The sequence below is a fragment of the Stigmatopora nigra genome, chromosome 13, assembly GCF_051989575.1.
Source record: "Stigmatopora nigra isolate UIUO_SnigA chromosome 13, RoL_Snig_1.1, whole genome shotgun sequence".
NCBI lineage: Eukaryota > Metazoa > Chordata > Actinopteri > Syngnathiformes > Syngnathidae > Stigmatopora > Stigmatopora nigra.
The window spans coordinates 3,067,957-3,086,141 of NC_135520.1; the positions used below are offsets into that span (position 1 = coordinate 3,067,957).

Genomic DNA, 18,185 nt, shown 5'->3' on the forward strand with positions numbered 1-18,185 from the left:
GTGAATAATGCGAATGTATTTTTGTTAGATCGCTAGCATAAAAATCAAAATCAATATTCTCCACATTTTCAACAGCCATTTACTTTGCTACCATGGAAGATGAGAAAATATTTTTTTTCCCCATTTCGTCCTAATCAGTGATGTTGGAAGGCGCGTCAGGGTTAGATTACACCACTTGCAGCCATGACAAGATTGGCTATGTTCACAATGCTGTCGGTAGTCTCAAAATTCTCTCAAAGGTTGCACTTAAATGGCATTTGTTCACAAAGCGTTGTATTTTTCTGATGTGAATTCAAATGAGTTCATCACTAGTAGACGTCCAATCCATTTTAACTGGGAGGGTTAGCAGAAAATGAACAAATATATGATGTTTTCAATAACAGCCAATAAATAAACATATGTCTAAGACCAAATGGAGGAATTACAATTTACAAACTTCTAAAATCCTGGTTAAAGAGTCCATTTTCAAGTCTTTCTTTTTTAAGTGGATTTTCTTAAACACTTTTTTAAGCTCTGACCTTTTAAAATAAACGTTTAAGAAAAAAATAAGGGAATCTATTCAGGAATAAGCCTGTTGCTTTTCTTATGGTCTTTGCATGACTTTTGAGTTATATACTTTTCCAAAAAATTAAAATTATTATTATTATTGTTTTTTTTTTGCTCAAAATCTGTATTAAAACGTCGCCATTTTTGTTTTGCTCACTTAAATTTCACGTTATTTTTTCCCTTTAACCATCTAATCTTTCCAATTGAATATGAATGGAATGTTTATTTTCCCCATTGAACTCTACTGTAAATTTCTATAGCAGGATCTCAAAAGATTCCAAGCCGATCATGATTGGAGGCTAGGCATTACTGAGTACAAAGGAAATATATTTACATAATCATATCCAAAAGCCCTCAGTTAACCACAATATAGTTAGCATGTTTTGAATAATTGAAGTGGACAAGCTGCTGTCTCTATGCATTTTCACTAGGACTTGCAAATTAAAGGAATGAAAATCAGGAATGCAAACTTCTTGGCAATGATTTGTGGCATTGCTAGTTTTTTTTAGTTTTGTTTTCCTTCTTCACTTTGCATCATCTCACATATTCTTTGAAATCTAATTCTTAAACAGATTAAGTCATAAGAGACATTTTTATGAAAGAGAATTTTGTATGAAAAGCTAAAACTGCATCTGTTTCTGTAGGAAACTGTTCATCGTAATAGTTTACGTATTTTTATTTGACATTGCTTTTTAAGCATTCCTTGATTTGGTTGCTTAAATTATTAACTTTTCTTCAAAGGGGTTTTTTGTTTCTTGAAAGTATTCTAGTAGGTAAAGAACATAAAATAGACAATGGTCTGTAGATTTTTGCGAATCATCGGGAAAGGCTGAAATGAAAAGTTCCCCATTCTCAAGAGTTAAATTCTTTCAACCTCCATCTCCCAGAAATCTCGTCCCACCAGATAAGTCACTGCTAATGATCTAGTATGGATTAGCGAAGGTTGCTTTTCTCTTTTCATCAATGAGTGAGCTTTCAAGGCTCCTCTGATCCGTGAGGGTACTGCATCACCAACAAATTTCTTCTAACACTCATTTGTAATGCACAGTCTAACCTTGTGTTCTTTTGGTTCTTTGTCATCTTTTATTTCAGTCGCGTAGCCGCTACCCTTGGTCGATTATTGTTTTTTTAATATTTTATGACAACCAAATTTGTGTCATTTTGAGTCCTATTTTTTTTTACGCCAAAAAATATTACTGCCAGACTCTTTAATCAGTTGGATTTGTTATTTTGATTCAAGCAAAGCTTAAGTTATTGCGTTCCATTATTGCACTTGAGGTTCAAATTGCTGTACAATTTTCCATTTGTAAATATAGTACTATATGCAGTAGCAACATTGCTGTTTTTTAGGTAGTCTTTTTAGACCCTGCAGTACTTAAAATTATGTTCTCTGAAGGGGAAAAAACAATAATGGCGACATAGGACAGTGTAGTATTTATTAATCTAATAATGTTTGTTAGTTAATGCTGTACACGCCCTAATATGAATACTGGATACTTTTTAAAAAAACAAAGCAAACAAAAAAAACATCAACACAATCTAGTAACCAATTTCAATGTTATTATTATTCATTATTTTCCAAATCACACATTCAGAATTATTTATTTCTTCTTGATATTTTTGCCTAGCAGTTTACAAATGTACTACACATTCATCTCTTCCTTGGGTTATTTTGTTTTTACTAAATATTCACTTTACTCAAGGTGAGTTCATCACACATTGACGATATCACTGACTACACAGGCAGAAAACTATAAATCAGAAAAGAGCACACAAGCGATTTCAAAGCAAAAAGATCATCAAATTATATTAAATAATGAGCTACACTCTCAAACTCTAAGTAAAAAGTGCCTGGGAGATGAAGGGAAGCTTATTTGAGGTCTGAGACTTCTATCGAAGACCACTTGGATGTCAATGGGGTGGGGTGTTAGAAAAGAAATGGCCAGGGAAAGAGACTTTGATGCTTATATGCAAAAGAAATTGGAAGTAGTGGTTCCATAGACTTGATAATGCTTGTTTCTATAGTATAATTAGTGAGTCAGTATCTGAAACACTTACCTGGTAAAGTATGGATACTTGTTGGGGGACGTTTAGTACCATAAAAGTGGGAGTTTTAAGTCTTAACTGGGTGCCATTGGCGGCAATATATGTCCATTCTAGCAGTGATGGAAGGCTGTGAACTCTGTACTGGGTGCAAGCTGCTTGTGCTTTTAGAAGCACAGCGGAATGCGATTGGATGTCTATCCTAATGTGTTCATGGGTTGGAGAGATGAGGTGGCGGCTGGAAAACACATCAGTCAGCCTGCTATTCAAACCCACCCGCATGCAGAGCAGCGGGTGGGGGCGTGTCAAGACTCAGTCTATCCGCTTTTTATTTCGGTTAAGGGCAAGTGGCGTTCCACAGAAAATTCGGATACGTTAAAAAAAGTATTTGGATTTTTTGAGGGGAGAAATCTTGACATATTGGGGACATTTTGTACTGTTTTCAGGGCCTTTTTGGGATTAATTGAGCCTAAACATGACTAAAAGTGCACTTTTGCTAATTCTAATTATGGAGATATACAGATGTATAGATTTTTTATTTTTTTGTAGTTTACTGTTTAGTCATAAATCTCGTTCTGTAATTTTTTGGGAGGGTTTAACCAACAAACTACTTATTATGGACTTAATTTTTGTGTAATTGAGGGTTATATAATGGAAACTTGCCATTATTGACAAAAGTGAATGTCAAGTCATTAAATCTAATATTTTATTTCATCAACTGTGCCAAATTATACACTTATGTAAGCTTTTTCATAATTTCAAATGAAACTTTATACCATTATCAATCACTGAATACACAAGTAGATATTTCTCAGATGAAAGCTTCACTATTATAATCTCACAGTCAATTTCTATCCATAAACAACCCTGAACTTTGACCCCCATTGCCACTTGACGTATCTAAAGCCTTTTGAGATTAAACACTTTCTCTGTTTGCTCTTCCATTATTGTTTGGGTTGGTTTAAAATGGGGTAAATACAACTTGGATGTTGGTGTTGGTAGCAGCCTCAAGTGCAAATACACAGCGTGACGTCTGGTGTATTGATGTAAGGGAGAGACTGTCGTCCGTGGCGCAGCTTGATGCCTGCTATCGCCTAATAAACAGATGGATGTGTTGGGCATGGCTGAGTACTCGTGCACTTGATTTCCATCCTCTACTCTTGCAAGAGATAAAGGAGCAATTGTCTTTGTCCGCCCGGTAACAGCAAGTGTCAACTTTTTGTCTCACACTGGACTTTTTTTTTTAGCTTGACCGAATAGCTCCAAAGTAGGTGAGAGAGAGCAAACTTTTGGCAGTAGTTTAATGATGCTAGTGTCCGCTCTGAGGATGTACTATAATTTATGTATTAATTCCTTTTTGTCTTAGCTTCAAAGGAACTTTGTGCCCTAGTTTACTGTATGTTGACTTGCTATGTAATATCAAGGAACTTATAGAACAAATGAGACGGGTCATATTATGTCTATGATGGTTTTAGAATTCAATTAGTGTCTTTTGTAGGGTTGTGGTTTAGGAGTTTGGATTTTTAAAATGGCTACTTTACTATGTGAGGATTTTATCTTGTATAGGGTTCAGATTTCAAGATTGTTAAATTGACCAGATTTAGTCAGGATGTCAAATAATATTTGTATCTTTATGTTTTAAATCCAATCTGAATAGATGTTGAAACAGTATAGTTTGCAAAATTTCAGTGGTTTTAAAGCTTATTATTTGGGGATATTGTGACCTTTGGGTATTTTTAATATTTGCAGAGGATGCAAGAGTTTATGTAATATCTGTAATAAGTAATAATGTCCAAAAAACTTCCAAAATTATGGTAAAATGGCAATGTAGACAAACCAATAACTTATCTGTTCTCAAGTTTTCTTGTCAAAAAGTGCACAGAAGAACCAATATTAACCGATAAAAGTGATATTATCCAAGAGCCATTTAATTGATGAGATCATAAAAAGAATATCAGTAATCAGCAGTTCCATAATGATATCCCATGAGGGTTGAATTCTATGGGTTTTTTTTTTGCTCATGTTCCCATCAATTTAATGGATTTTGCATAATTACAAGACTTTTGTCTATTAATATGCTCTATGTGTAAGGGTTATTTTACGCGTTTGTATATTGGACTATTTTCTAAAATAGAGCGTTGTACTTGAAACTTGAAAATGTAAGTAAAATGTAAAAAGTAGAAAGTAAAGTAAAAAGGAATGTATTAAGAAATATTAAAATGTAAATTAAAAAAAGATAGGACTGTAAAACACGGGCTGTAGTTTGCCCATGTCTGTCTTAAGGTCATCATTTCAGTTTTTGACATGATGTATTATTATTTCTATGTTACAACACGTACCAAGCAAGTTTTCCTTTGAACACGGCAAAAAAAAAAAAAAAAAACCTGAGGGGTACTGAATGAATAAAATCTTTCGCTTAGACATGACCCGTTAGAGAAAGGTTGGAGGGTGCTTTGGATGTACGAAAACACAGCAGAGTCCGACAACAAAACCTCTGAAAGGCTCAACAAAGCCTCAGAATGACCTAAAGTCACCTTTTATCGCTGAAAAAATTCTGTGCAGTTGTTGTTGTTGTTATTCCGCTATAAACCATAAGTAGCAACTTCTCCAATATTCTTTAAACTGTGTTTTAATGTATTATGTATTACTTATCAAATAGGAATATTTCTGCATCTATAGTACTGTATAAATATCTTTTTAATATACTTTTTTATATTCTATTATATTCCATCCAGACTAGTTTCCTGGGAGATATTCCATAATGCTATTTGTATTGGCTAAGCATATACTAGTTTATAAATGTTTTACTTCAGGCCCAAATCCCTGTGGTGTTAGTTTAAATCCTTTACATCAAATCTGTGTTTGCTATGTAGGAAAATGTTCTGTCCTCCAGCACTTGGATCTCATAAGCCAAGTGGATCTTTTATGTAAGGATCAGTGTTAATATGGGAAATGGGCCAATGAGGCTTATCAAGCACACTATGAACATTCAGGGGATAAAAACGGGACAAAGGAAGTGTACAGTATTAATTATACTCCTTTTTGAAATCTTAAACTTGAGCTGCAAAATATCTCATTCATAGTAAGTTTGGTATCGACTAATACTCTTCTAAGAAATGAATATAGGATTTAAATATTTATAAGAGCACAACTGTAATTCACATAGAACCGATCAACCTGTCGAAGTAGATGTGGACCTTTATGTAGCGTGAAAGTGTGTATGGCTCATTAAATCTTATATGGACTATTTGATTACTTTACCATTACTTGGATAACTGGGGCTGTTATTTTCAGCAAGAAGTGGTTATACTTTGAAGAGTTGAACACTGTTATTATTATGACTATGTAATACTTTTGTACTCAAAATGTGGATGTTAACAGGCTTTAGGATATTTATACTATATATATATATTTTTTTTTTAATGTGAGCCATGTTATTAAGCAGAACTATTTTTTTTCATATTGTACATTCAGCTCATTAGCTATGCAGTATATGATTGCAGTATATAATTGCACTGTAATCATCATTTTCAACTTAATAGAACTTGATAAGAGATGTCATTATAAACAATCTAAAATAGGCACCCCTTGGAAACCCCTCACTTCTAATTTGTGATGATCTAGCAAAAGAAATATCATTTGCAAGATTTATTTGAGCATGTTGTGTGGTCCGTTTATATCCTTTCTCATCCAGCGCAATGTATGATTTGCATATTTCTAAAGTAATGTAATATACATACGCGAGAAGACATGAGTGACCCAGTTTAAGGAGGACGCAAAAGAGACGCTGATTTGTGAATATACATGCAAATAGTTCTGTCTGGATCTATAGTTAAAGTCATTTCTGTTTTTTTTCCTTTAGGTCAGTTCTTTTGGGTAAACGGTACCTCATTTGGGGGACCCTGGGTGCTGAGTCCTTGGTTGTGGAGTGGTCCAAATCCCTGCAGCTTGGACATGGCCTTGTATTTGAACCCCAAACAAAGTGGACAATACACCATATGGCTCATTGAGCGAGACAAGACGCAACTTGCTCTCTTCTCAACGGAAACGTTACCACAGATCACAGGGTAAGTCCTAGTTTTAAGTCTTATATCAAACTGGTCCTTGCATCCTTTGAATTGGTTTTGACAGCACTGCTTTAATTATGGTGGGCTTAGTCTTAGGTTGAAGCCATTTTTATGAAAGTAGCCCTCGATATTTGAATTGGTCACAGTGCGATTGCCTTGTTTTAATGCCGTGGGTGCATTGTAATACGTTTTATTCATGCGCCCAAATTTTTCACAGACAGAAAGATGCTCACGCATCTATACATTTATTTGCTTCCACTTATCTATGTCGTGCTCATGCCTACATCAGTCTATGGAATCCCAGTGGTCCTCCTCTGGGGTCCTTTAGGTGCTCTTAGTCTGCATTCATTTTATTCTAGTCACGAGCCAGCCATTAATTAAAATGTGTCACTGACTGAAAAATGAAGCAAGATGCACTTCTTAGTATGTGCATTTCCAATATTTATTTATTATTCTAATGATTATTTAATACGATTCGAATCGAAGTCTAAAGAACCGAAGGGAATGTCTCTCCCAATGCATTTTTAATGCTGCTTATTCTCATTTTGTTCACGAGTAGCTACAGTGTATATCCCAACTGATTTTAGGTGACAGCCCAATCAGTCAGTGCACATATATACAGAGAAGCATGTACACGTGAGGAAAACATGGGAGCTCCAAGGTCTTCTAACTGATTAAAAACCAGGACTGACTTTGAGAGAGACATGCAAAGCAAAATTGAACCATGGAAAAATACATGGTTGAATTGCAATCTTTCAGTTTTTTTTTAAATGCTTGGTTACAGTGCTTCTAAAATAAATATCCAACAGAAATTTCATTGATTTTTAGTGGTGACGTCAATGTGATAGCAGTCAAATTGCCATTTGATTATTTACATCGCTGATATATATATTTAGATCATCTGAGATTACTTTTATGTGCGAACATTTATCGTCAAAATGTGTCAACCACCCACATAAGCTATTTGCAAACATTTACACAACTATGTTCCAGTAATGGAGGTGGCAAGGTGTTGATAGTTTAAGAAAAAAAGTGCAAATTATAAAGGGAAAAATAGGACAAAAGAAGCCAAGTGTGGTAAACTCGTTAATTCCTCAAATTGTGAACTTTTATTTTAATAGCCTGAATCTAAAGGGGATGCAATCTATCCTTGTAGATTATAACTTAATAACTTTGCTCATTAAAATTTATATGCAGAAGCATTTAACAAATTACACTTGAGTGCAACTTCTTTTATTGTGTTTTGATGTCGTCATCAGTCACTTCAGCGAGTTGCAAAAAAACACTACTAATCATAATAATTATATAAATGTGTTTCTGTTTTATGCACATTTAATCACAGCTTTTGCTTTTTAGGATATTTTTAGACATCAGTTTCCTTTTTTTGGACAAATAGATTCATTTATTTTTAGCAATATGTGGTCAAATTCACATTCTAGTATATATCTTGATTCTAATCCATGTTGAAAAGTAAGTAAAGGGTATTGGTTGAGTAAAATAGGTTTTTAAATAACAAAAAAACCTAATACACTGAGATTTTAGTCAGTATAAACAATAGCAATTCATCATGCTTGATGAACATGTAGGGTAGCATCATAATTCATCTAAATTGCTTCATCAATTTTCATTATAGCTTAATAACTAAGTGATGCATTTTTAGGAAACGCATATTAATTCCAGCCACAACAAATGTAAACTCGTACCGGTTGTAGATTCGTGTTCATCAATACAGACAAGCTTATTCAATCATAATATCAGAACATGCTCATATTGCCTCCTGGTTGGCTGGGATAGACTCCAGCACCCCCTGTAAGCCTTGTGATAACAAGCAGTTTAGAAAATGAATGAATTAATTTATACTATCTAACACCTGTAGATTGTATACAACAGTGTGAAAGCATGGAAACAAAAACAGAATTAGTCAATGATTGTTTACTCTGTAAAATAAAACTACTTTAGATTCTGGCGTTCATTAACAAAGCACCACTTAAGTCAAAACGCATTCAGTATTAGTCCGCGCATTGAATTTCAACCATGAATGGCCTAAATTGTAAAAGCAAACAAATAAAAATGGTTGCCTCTAGCCAAAAGCTTTTGGCATTTGGCCATCATGCAGATTTTATGTACAACTGCAGTCACACACCTCAAACCTTAAAGGTCACAATTTAATTGCAGTATAAGAGAGGTAACTTTGATTCGCTGAATCGTCTACACTCGTGTTGGCTGTAAAAAAACTGATAATTGCAAAGATCATTGCAGAAGACGCATTGGTCATCTAGATGAGCTTTTTTTTCCCCCTCTTAGATCGCTCCTGTGTGTCAGTAGTATAGCTTTGTTGGCCCATTCCAGATGGATAATCACCCCCAGTCACTGTTATTACTTGCCTGAATGATTATTTTGCCTGGCTGCTCTGCAAGAGTTGAGATGTCGATTTTCCATAACTTTCAAAACTTTGACTCCCTTGATGCTTACGGTTTTTAGAAGATGAAACCTGAGTGGGCAAGCAGGGGCATTCATCCATTTTTTTCCGATCGTGTCTCATTGGGGGAACTAAGGAAATCGTACTAGGCTAATTTGTTAGTTTTCAGTGGCCCTTTTTTGCCTGAATTTCCTATTGATCCGTGTCATTAATGTTCTTACCCAAGCCCATATTTGGAAAAGGAACAGATGGCCGTTATGGTCCCTTCATGAGTGCTTTCCTTTTACATGTTACCACTTGAGCTGCACTCATGCATATGTTCATTATTTCCAAGCACTCAATTACTGCTCCAATACATGGCCCGCAGTACCCAAAGCTTCACACAGCCTCTCTAGCAGCTGCAAGATGTGCATATCACGGCTTTCCATTGGAAAGACCTCCAAATTCATCGCCAAACAAACAGATCCACTAAAGATAAGCTACGAATTGGCAATTAGTTTCTCTTCAATTAAGACTGAAATTGGAGACTTTTTGTTGTTGTTGTTGGGTTTTTTTTTGCTGCATGCTCCAGTGGCTATGCCGTATAGCTTAATTGTAAAAGTGGTGAAGCGAGAGCTAAATTATTAAAATGGTAAAAGCATCCGAGTATGTTTGTATGGAAGCTGACAGGACGTTGGGAAAACAACTTTTGCTCTTCTGGGACGAAATGCAATGTTTGTTATGCATGAGCATGCCGCAGTAGTAGGGATGGGGGTGAATTGGACACGGGAAAAATGCTTGACAAAATGGATTATAAATCACTATTGTAAACATCTATGGCACCTTTCTCAAGGGAAAAGGGACCAGCTGTGTGGGAGAAGTTCACAGAAATGCATCAAAAGGTGATTAGTCGTTTAAATCAAGCACTGTGGATAAATACATTTGCTCATTTTTAATCTTAAATTGTCAGATTCAGGTATCAAGTGGACCACCAAGTTAATACACAAGACAGATCCCCCCCCAAAAATGTGTCTCAAGGGGTCTGTTAGATTAAGGATTTGATTTATGGGTCGTCTTAGGTAACAGCAGTTCGACGTTATCTAATATATCGTGAAAAATCAGAGGAGATAGCAAATTAGAAGAATTCAGATGCACTGAAATTGCAATGTAGTCTAATCTGTGATCTTGTTTATGCCTTTTAAATATAAATGATTGCTGTTATGTTCTCCTATTGACGCTAATGCCACTAAATTATGTGGTTGTGATTCGTAAACCTGAAAAAAATGGAAGAAATATGTTTTGGCCACAAGTGAGTGCAAGAAGTTGAAAATATCATCCACACGCAACCACAAAAGTGTGGTTTTTAACCATATTTCACGACTTTTAACATCATTTAACATGTTAAACACCTTCAGTGGTTAAACTATTGCACTCAAATGGCACCAGTCAACATTTTCTTCCTGTTTTCAGTCCCTCTGTTGACGCCTTTTAAATTCAAAACAATGTTGACAATTTATTGCAGATGATAGGAAATATAATAAGCACTTTCCAACCTAAAACTACTCTTTGTGCTCCTCTTTTGATTTATTTTTCCTGTCCCCGCTTTGCAGTAATCGTTAAAACATTGCCACAAGGTGATTGCTACAACTATGACAAACGCGTGGGTGTATAAGTCTGCCAAGGCTTACTTGATGTCGCTCGCCAGTTACGCTACCGACATGTTGTCAGAGGCTAAAATATTTACATGTCAACGTCAGTGCTCTATTTCAGATCGATCCCTTACGCAAAAGTCTTCAAATCTTATGCAAATCTTCTTCTTGAATTTAGTTTGACGTACTAACCTCCACCATCATGTAACACTCCTGCCAATGATCACAGATATCAGCCTTTGTTATCATGAGAACCCTTTTGACTTGTCAGCCCAGAGGCCTATTTCAATGGAGATGAAAGTCTGGCAAGTCTTTTGATAGCACAATTTATTACATGGATTCTTCTTGATGACTAGAGGACAAAAGACAAACATAAGCCTGATCGCAATTTTAGATCTAAGGAAGATCAGCTGTCGGTGCTGAAGCAAATGCGCATTTTTTTTATTTTCTATTCATTTATTTATTTTTTCTTAGGGCTTTGTTCCCGACAAGCAACATCAAGTCTTTATTTATTTGTCAAATACGGAAAGAACAATTGCCCGCAAACTTTTTAATCATTTGTTGAACCATCTGAACTACAATCATTACAAATTGTACTTGCAGTTTATTCAATACTTATCCTCACAAGAGCCGTGGGGGTGCTGGAGCCTATCCCAGCCTACTAAATTGGTTGGCAGCCAATCGTAGAGCACAATGAGACAAAAAGACCATTCACGCATAGCTATGGGCAATTTTTAGGTTCATCAATAATTATACTTTAATATAATTATGAAACATTTGATTCAATTATATATATTTAATCAAATTGGCATCTCTGATGTTCTGCTTGCAAGGGAGAATACATTCCGATAATATTTCTATAATAATTCTACCGTGCGGTAATTTCTCCTGCCCCTTTAAGGCCATAAATCAAAACAATTATAAGGTTATTGTTTAATCCAACTGCGCAAGTAAAAACAACACCTGTAACAATCATAGCATATCAGGTATTGAATAATAACAATTAAAGTTAAAAAAATAATCACAAAGGTTGCTTGGATAGTGATCACGCAGCATCAGCATCTTCTTAAACGTCCTTCTAGGTCTGCATTCTGGGGTAAAGGTCCAGTAAACAGTCCTTGGAACAAGGACTCGAGTTCTCCTCAGACAAATTAAAGAATATCTCATACAAAAATGATTAATTACACACATTTAGAATAGTATTACAGAATTAATTCAACAGCAATTTAGAGTGTTTTGGAGGGATGTGGGAGGAAAGCGAAATACAGAAAATGATTGAATAAATGATAAGCTAATATTGAGCAACAGATTTCAGCGACGCTAAGCAGAAGCAAATTTCAATGATGATGTATTGGGCCTCTTCTCCAAACCCAGTGCCTTTTCTTTTAATGGGATGTAGCACTGGGAGGGATAAACAGGGAAAGTTCAATATGGGATGAAGGTTGCTTCAGTAAAAGCCATTTGTCACAGTTGTATAAAAAGCAGGGGGTGGGTTGCGGATGGCCCAATAAGCCATGCTGTAATACTGTTGTCCCAGATAGGGTATGCACATATATAGGCACATACTGCGTTAGAAATGGTTTTCTCTCCCTGGGGGCTATATCCCTATACCATTGGAAAGATAGAACTACGGGTCCTTATGTCGCCGGCCGCATGCTAAGCTTACCATGGGTTGTGCATTACAAGTAGCCTCGAGAGACGTGTGCCTCTTTTAGAGAATTTGTTCTAAGAACACTTAAGAATTCTTGAAAAAATACATTTTTTGTTTAAATTAAAATGTATGGGGTCATTATTTAGCCCATGGGGATATAGCACATAGGCAAAATTAGAGAGATTGATGTATTTTATTCTGTTTCGGTATCCAGAATGGATGGAAAAGTCATTTTTTTAACGGTATTTAATACAGTTTTATCTGTATCGTGAAAATCTGGAGCTATAATCTTATCTGGTTCTGTGCCATAGTAATCGGAAAGGATGTATGCTACATTTTTTTGTGCTTTGAAAGCATAGTAAATGCATCTTACCCGTTGAATTGCTGGATGTAAAATTTAATGTCAGGTTGTTTCACACTTACTTTTGTCAGTTGTTGAATTGGTCCTTGTAAAGCAGTGAAATACAAGAGTCAGCACAAGTTCATAGAGATCATTAAGTACTGCTTCTGCCCTTGCATGAGCAAGATTCAGGGTGCAAAAAAGTCATAGTAGACCCTCACTGCATGAGACGCATGAGTCAGCAGTGATTCTCATTGAGTACGCATTCTCTTCCTCAGGCGGCAAGTTGCAATCCAATGAATTTCCACAAAATAGTCGGACATCTTGTCAGTATTCCCATCATTATTATTTTTAGACGACAGCAGACAGGCTCTCTAGCTCAAGGATGGGCTTCATCTAGATTCTAGACACTATGATATTTAATACACACAATGGTAAATTCCCATTATGCCTCAAATTCCAAGCAAAACAATACTTTTAATGTACACATTTTAAATTATCTCAAATTTGGCATGAATACTTCCAAGAATTCAGAATCAAAACACTTGTTAATATTAATTTTTAATTATTGTTTCTGTTTGACTTTTTTTCAAGGGTTGTTTTTCTTTAGAAATGTTTCCATTGTGAGTATTTTTAATCCCACTGCAAACAATAGTTTTTTTTCCTTCCTCAGTTGCTACATTTCACCTGAACAATGTCAGGCAGTTTTATGGTCAGCCATCACTCTTAAGAACAATAAGATCACAGGTCAGCCCGATTCCTAGGCTGAGCAATATCACTTTGGAGAAAAAGCCACCGATTTCCTTTCAACCATGCTTATTGGCTAAAATATCTGCTCACAGTGCCACATTTGATATGTCATCTACTGTTGATGGCAGCACACAGTGCGACTTTCATGATAAATTGTCACTGGGACTGAAAATGTTTTATAGTTTCCGCATTCCAAAAACGTCAGTGTGCTAGATTTTTCCCCTCAGTGCGGTACTGGCATAACATAAAAATAACATGTATCATCTCATAGGAAAAGCAGTTGACTGAAACAATTTTAAGTGAAATCTAGCTTGAAAAAAAAAAGGAATTATTAATTAATTGTGTGCAGTGGGATTAACTAGACAGTAAACAACTATCCATTTTTTTTCTGGTAGGCAATACACAATGCAATTTCTTGAAGATATCAACCATATTTGAATAGAATTATCTATAATGCTAATGAGGAATCAAATCAATGAATCAATTAAATCACTGTGTGATTGACAGGCGACCAGTCCGCCATGTTGACAGCTAATATCACATAAAAGTTTTGAGACATTTCTCTAGATTGGAGCACATTCATGTTAAGGTTGTTTTATGTAACTTAATAATTTAGGTCATGCAAAATCATCTAACGGAAATATATTATTATAAATGTATATATATATGTGCCTCAATTTCACTGCAAGCTTCCAATTTTTCTGCTCAATTTAAAAGCTCGTCGACAGTAATGAAATGTTGAGGCAAATATATTTTCAGAAACTGACTCGGTATATAAAGAAAAAACACTTTTTCACTAAATAAGAGCAGTAGAGGAAATATTTGTGTTGATTTGTCTTTAAAGTAATATATATTGTGACCTCATTGGATAGGTAACACACTTTGTGTATTTATAAAGATTTTTTTCATACTTGAACTTTTTTTTACTGGATACGATTACAGCATGATAGTTCTTTAAAAACCCAATCCCCGAAAATGTCCCGCTCGTCCACTTTTCTCCACTCTAATTACGTGATAGTTGTTTACAAAATGATTAATTTGTACATTTTTTAGTCATTAGCTACTTAGAAGTATAAACATTGCCTAGAAATTCGCTCACAAATATTTTCATCGGGATATTCAAAGGAACAAGCTAAATTTCATGCATTCATTTGTTATACATGAATGCGGCCAAGTTGATTATTCATGCGGTACTATATGCCCCGTCACATCTCAAACAAAGTTTGCTCAGTGAAGCTTTAATGCAGAACAATATTTTGTGCATGAATACTAGTTTGTGTCTTTTATACTTTGTGTTTGTGATGTTAGCATTCACTTTTCTGGCTGTTGTGCGGATTTGCAATAGTTAAAAATGGAAACTTTATATGGGTTTCACCGAACACAATACTACATGAGTGCCTTGAAGTAAAAGAGCAAACCAAAAAACAGAACTTTTGCTCTAAAGTGAGCTTTAATATCCAGTTGACCTATCACTAGAATCCCAAGATGAACCTATAAGGAATAAACCCATGAATTTCAATATTTATATTTAATATTTCTTAATACATTCCAGTTTTACTTGACTTTGTACTTTATACTTTTTACTGTAATGATGAGTGATGAGTATGTTAATACTTTAGTCCTTTTTTCTGTTTATGTTTCATATGTACTGTTAACGGATGCACTTTTTTATATATATCATATCTTGTCCTGACCCGGCCCATCTGTCACATTTTTAAAGTCAATGTGGCCCCCCGTGGCCAAAAAAATTGCCCACCCCTGATCTATACTATATAAAGTACAACACCCCTCCTTCCCTCTCAAGCCAGTCAGACGTTTAGGGTGGTCACAAATTACACAGCACCGAATAAATCAACATTGCACCATGAAGGATACGTGCAACCTAATTCGTTAAAGGCAAAAATAATCCTAGCCGGCGTACAAACAAAGACAAGAACTAAGTACTAGCTAAGCCGACACTATGGCACAGGGGACATAACGGCGGTCGAGGCACTACCGTCGTAAAATCCAAATCTCTTAGGTCCTGAGGACTTCTTATATTATATCAGGGAACACATACAATGTAATCATTCCTCTTCTTGGTAGTGCTGAGCTTTGACAGCAGTTTTTTTACACTCCGGCATCAACATGTTTTAATCACATGGACTATCATTTGATTTAAGCAATTTCCTGTAGCCTTACAAAGTAATTGAATCTAGGTCATAATTAAAATAGGGATTAGAAGCCATGTGATCTTCCACTCTCAGATGAATATCGTCTTTGTCATAGCAATTGGTAGAAATTCTCATTGGGTTTAGCAATTTGCTGAGCACTCCTATGAAGGCGCAGATGCCTTATTAAACTGGACTTCAGCACCCCGGGAGAAGGGAGTTACAAAGGTGACTGTTCACACTTGTAAACTGGGCTAAAAAAAAAACAATAACAACCAAAAACCAACCCTCCCCATCTCGATCCATCATTAAATATTAGAAATCCAGAATAGTCATAGTTTTAATCATACCTGCATAGGTTTATTTAGGTTGTACTGATGTGTGGTTGCACACGTCCCAATTCCTACACTCTGTGTGTGCATTTGTCTGAAATAAATTGCTGTAAAAGTCTGTTGCTCCTAGGAAAAAATATGCCATGACTCATGATGCAGCATCAGAGAAAGCCCGGCATGACGGAGCCATCTGGGGGCGATGACACACAAACATAACACCAGAAGCTGTTCGTTACTTTAAACAGAGCAGTCGCATAAATGTGAATCTCTCGCTGTGTTAATGATATTTTGTTTTCTCTTGGCGTTGAAAGTCGTTGGGTTTATTTACCATTACCTTATTTTAAAAATGCTGTGTTCAGGACTTGAACTTTCAATGGCAAGTAAAGTACAGTCTGTACTGACTTGCTTTGAGGTGCATTGTTAAAACGTGCAGAATGAAAAATAATGAATTCTCTTAATGTATACTTTATGCAGTTATGTTTAATATTCATGACTTTTCTTTCATTTTGACTGTTCTAAGTTTTTCGATTCCCAAAAGTTTTCAGTGGAATAAACTAACTCACCCGCACGCAAAAACACTGAATGAGTTCCCTGTAGGTTATATCACTCTTTGAAAATTATTATGGCTCCTAACGGTACGTGACAGTAAATGGCACTTCCACATTTTCTTATACCTTTGTATCACATTTTCCTTAAAATAGTTGTTCTACTAGTTTTGGTCCATTTAAATTATAGTTCAATTGCATTTTTTGTCTCCCATCCACCAATTCCATTGAGTGGCTGTAAAACCTAAACATACATTTTATTAAAAAGAAGCAACTTCAAATTACAAACTGAAAAACAATTATTATGACTAATTTTCCCCCAAAATCATAATAATCGGCTCATAATAGTAAGTCAGTTTTTCTGAGTGGGCCAACAATAAAACATAGACCAGTAACAACTTTATCAACTCATCTACAAAACTGTACATATTTGAAAGCTCTATCAAATATGCTGCATTCATAAAGTACTGATAGACGATTTCCCATTAAAACTTGCTTAATGGCGGTACATTTTATTGCATTACAAGTAAGGCTGCATGTAATTTTTTTACAGAACAAACTATTTCAAATAGCTCTCAGTATATATTACACAGTGCAGTTTTACATCCCTTTCAAAGATACAAATATCGCACTCAACGTTGCCTATAATACTGCGGTACACTATTTTTTTCTGTAGGTTGATCTATGCGTCTTCTATGTGCTTTCTCCAATCTGAAAGCAATAATAATTGCCTATCTACTCATGATCCCAGGCTTTCTGTTAAAGTGAGTGAAGTGTCACGCTGTGAAGGTGCCTGTCTCAGCACTACCCCTCATAAGCCACCAAATCATTACCCAGCAAGCCTTGAAGCCGCAGACCCTTACCTCGTATAAAAGTGATTGACACCGTGTCGCTCATAATTCAAGATAAGCTCACCGCTTCCGAAGTTTGTGAAACAAGGGAATTTCTGTGGATGCCCTCAACTACTGTTATCAGGGAATGGAGCTATTTTGCAATGGCACTACGATATACTATACACGCGTGCAATGTTCCTTCTAATTTTTCGTTGTTCTGGGTAGAAAGAAACTGAGTACCAGTGTGAGCGACATCATCATTGCTCGCTATGGGCACACCAGAATCATACCTGCCATAAGTAGGTGCATATCAATGTTCACTCTAATTTTTCATGTAAAACATGCTGTAAAACACAAAAATACATAAGAGTGGACAGAGCTACTGCCACTGGCTCACGCGTAAACGGCGCCATCATGGGGAAAAGGGTTAAAAAGGGTTAAAAGTTTTGATTTTATTGCGCGCCATATGATTGCTGCTGCGCAGAGAAGACGAAAGTATATATATACATATATAGTTGTAGGTGGGTTGCAACGCTGCGGCATTTGGCATTTCATTCTTCTAAGACTAGAAAAAAAAATGAAAATCATCTGAAACGGAAGCATTTACTATCACAAAGGTTTGACAGTAGAAAAGGAAGAAGAAAAAGCTGAGCTTGAGGGAACTAAAAGGCTTTTTCTACAAGTGATCAGATTGGATGGGACCCAAAAGGATTCAATCAGAGAGACAGCAAATTTAGATGTTTTGGAGACAAAGACTTCTACTTTTTAGTGTTTGTTCTCATTTGCCGGTTATAAACGCTCAATATTTTTGTATTTAATTTACCATTGAACCACTGTACACTCGTCTTGGTTATATACAACAATGGTTTTCTTAGCATGTA

The 18,185-nt window shown here is 35.7% G+C and overlaps 1 protein-coding gene across 5 annotated transcripts in view; it reads left to right on the forward strand.

Annotated features, from left to right (window-relative positions):
* The window catches only part of alk (ALK receptor tyrosine kinase), a 159,736-nt gene that overhangs the window by 80,005 nt on the left and 61,546 nt on the right, over window positions 1–18,185 (forward strand). For all 5 annotated transcript variants that reach the window (XM_077731422.1, XM_077731426.1, XM_077731424.1 and 2 more), the window contains one exon: window positions 6,452–6,656. In XM_077731422.1, the coding sequence (XP_077587548.1) occupies window positions 6,452–6,656 (205 nt within the window). The remainder of the gene's footprint in view (window positions 1–6,451; window positions 6,657–18,185) is intronic.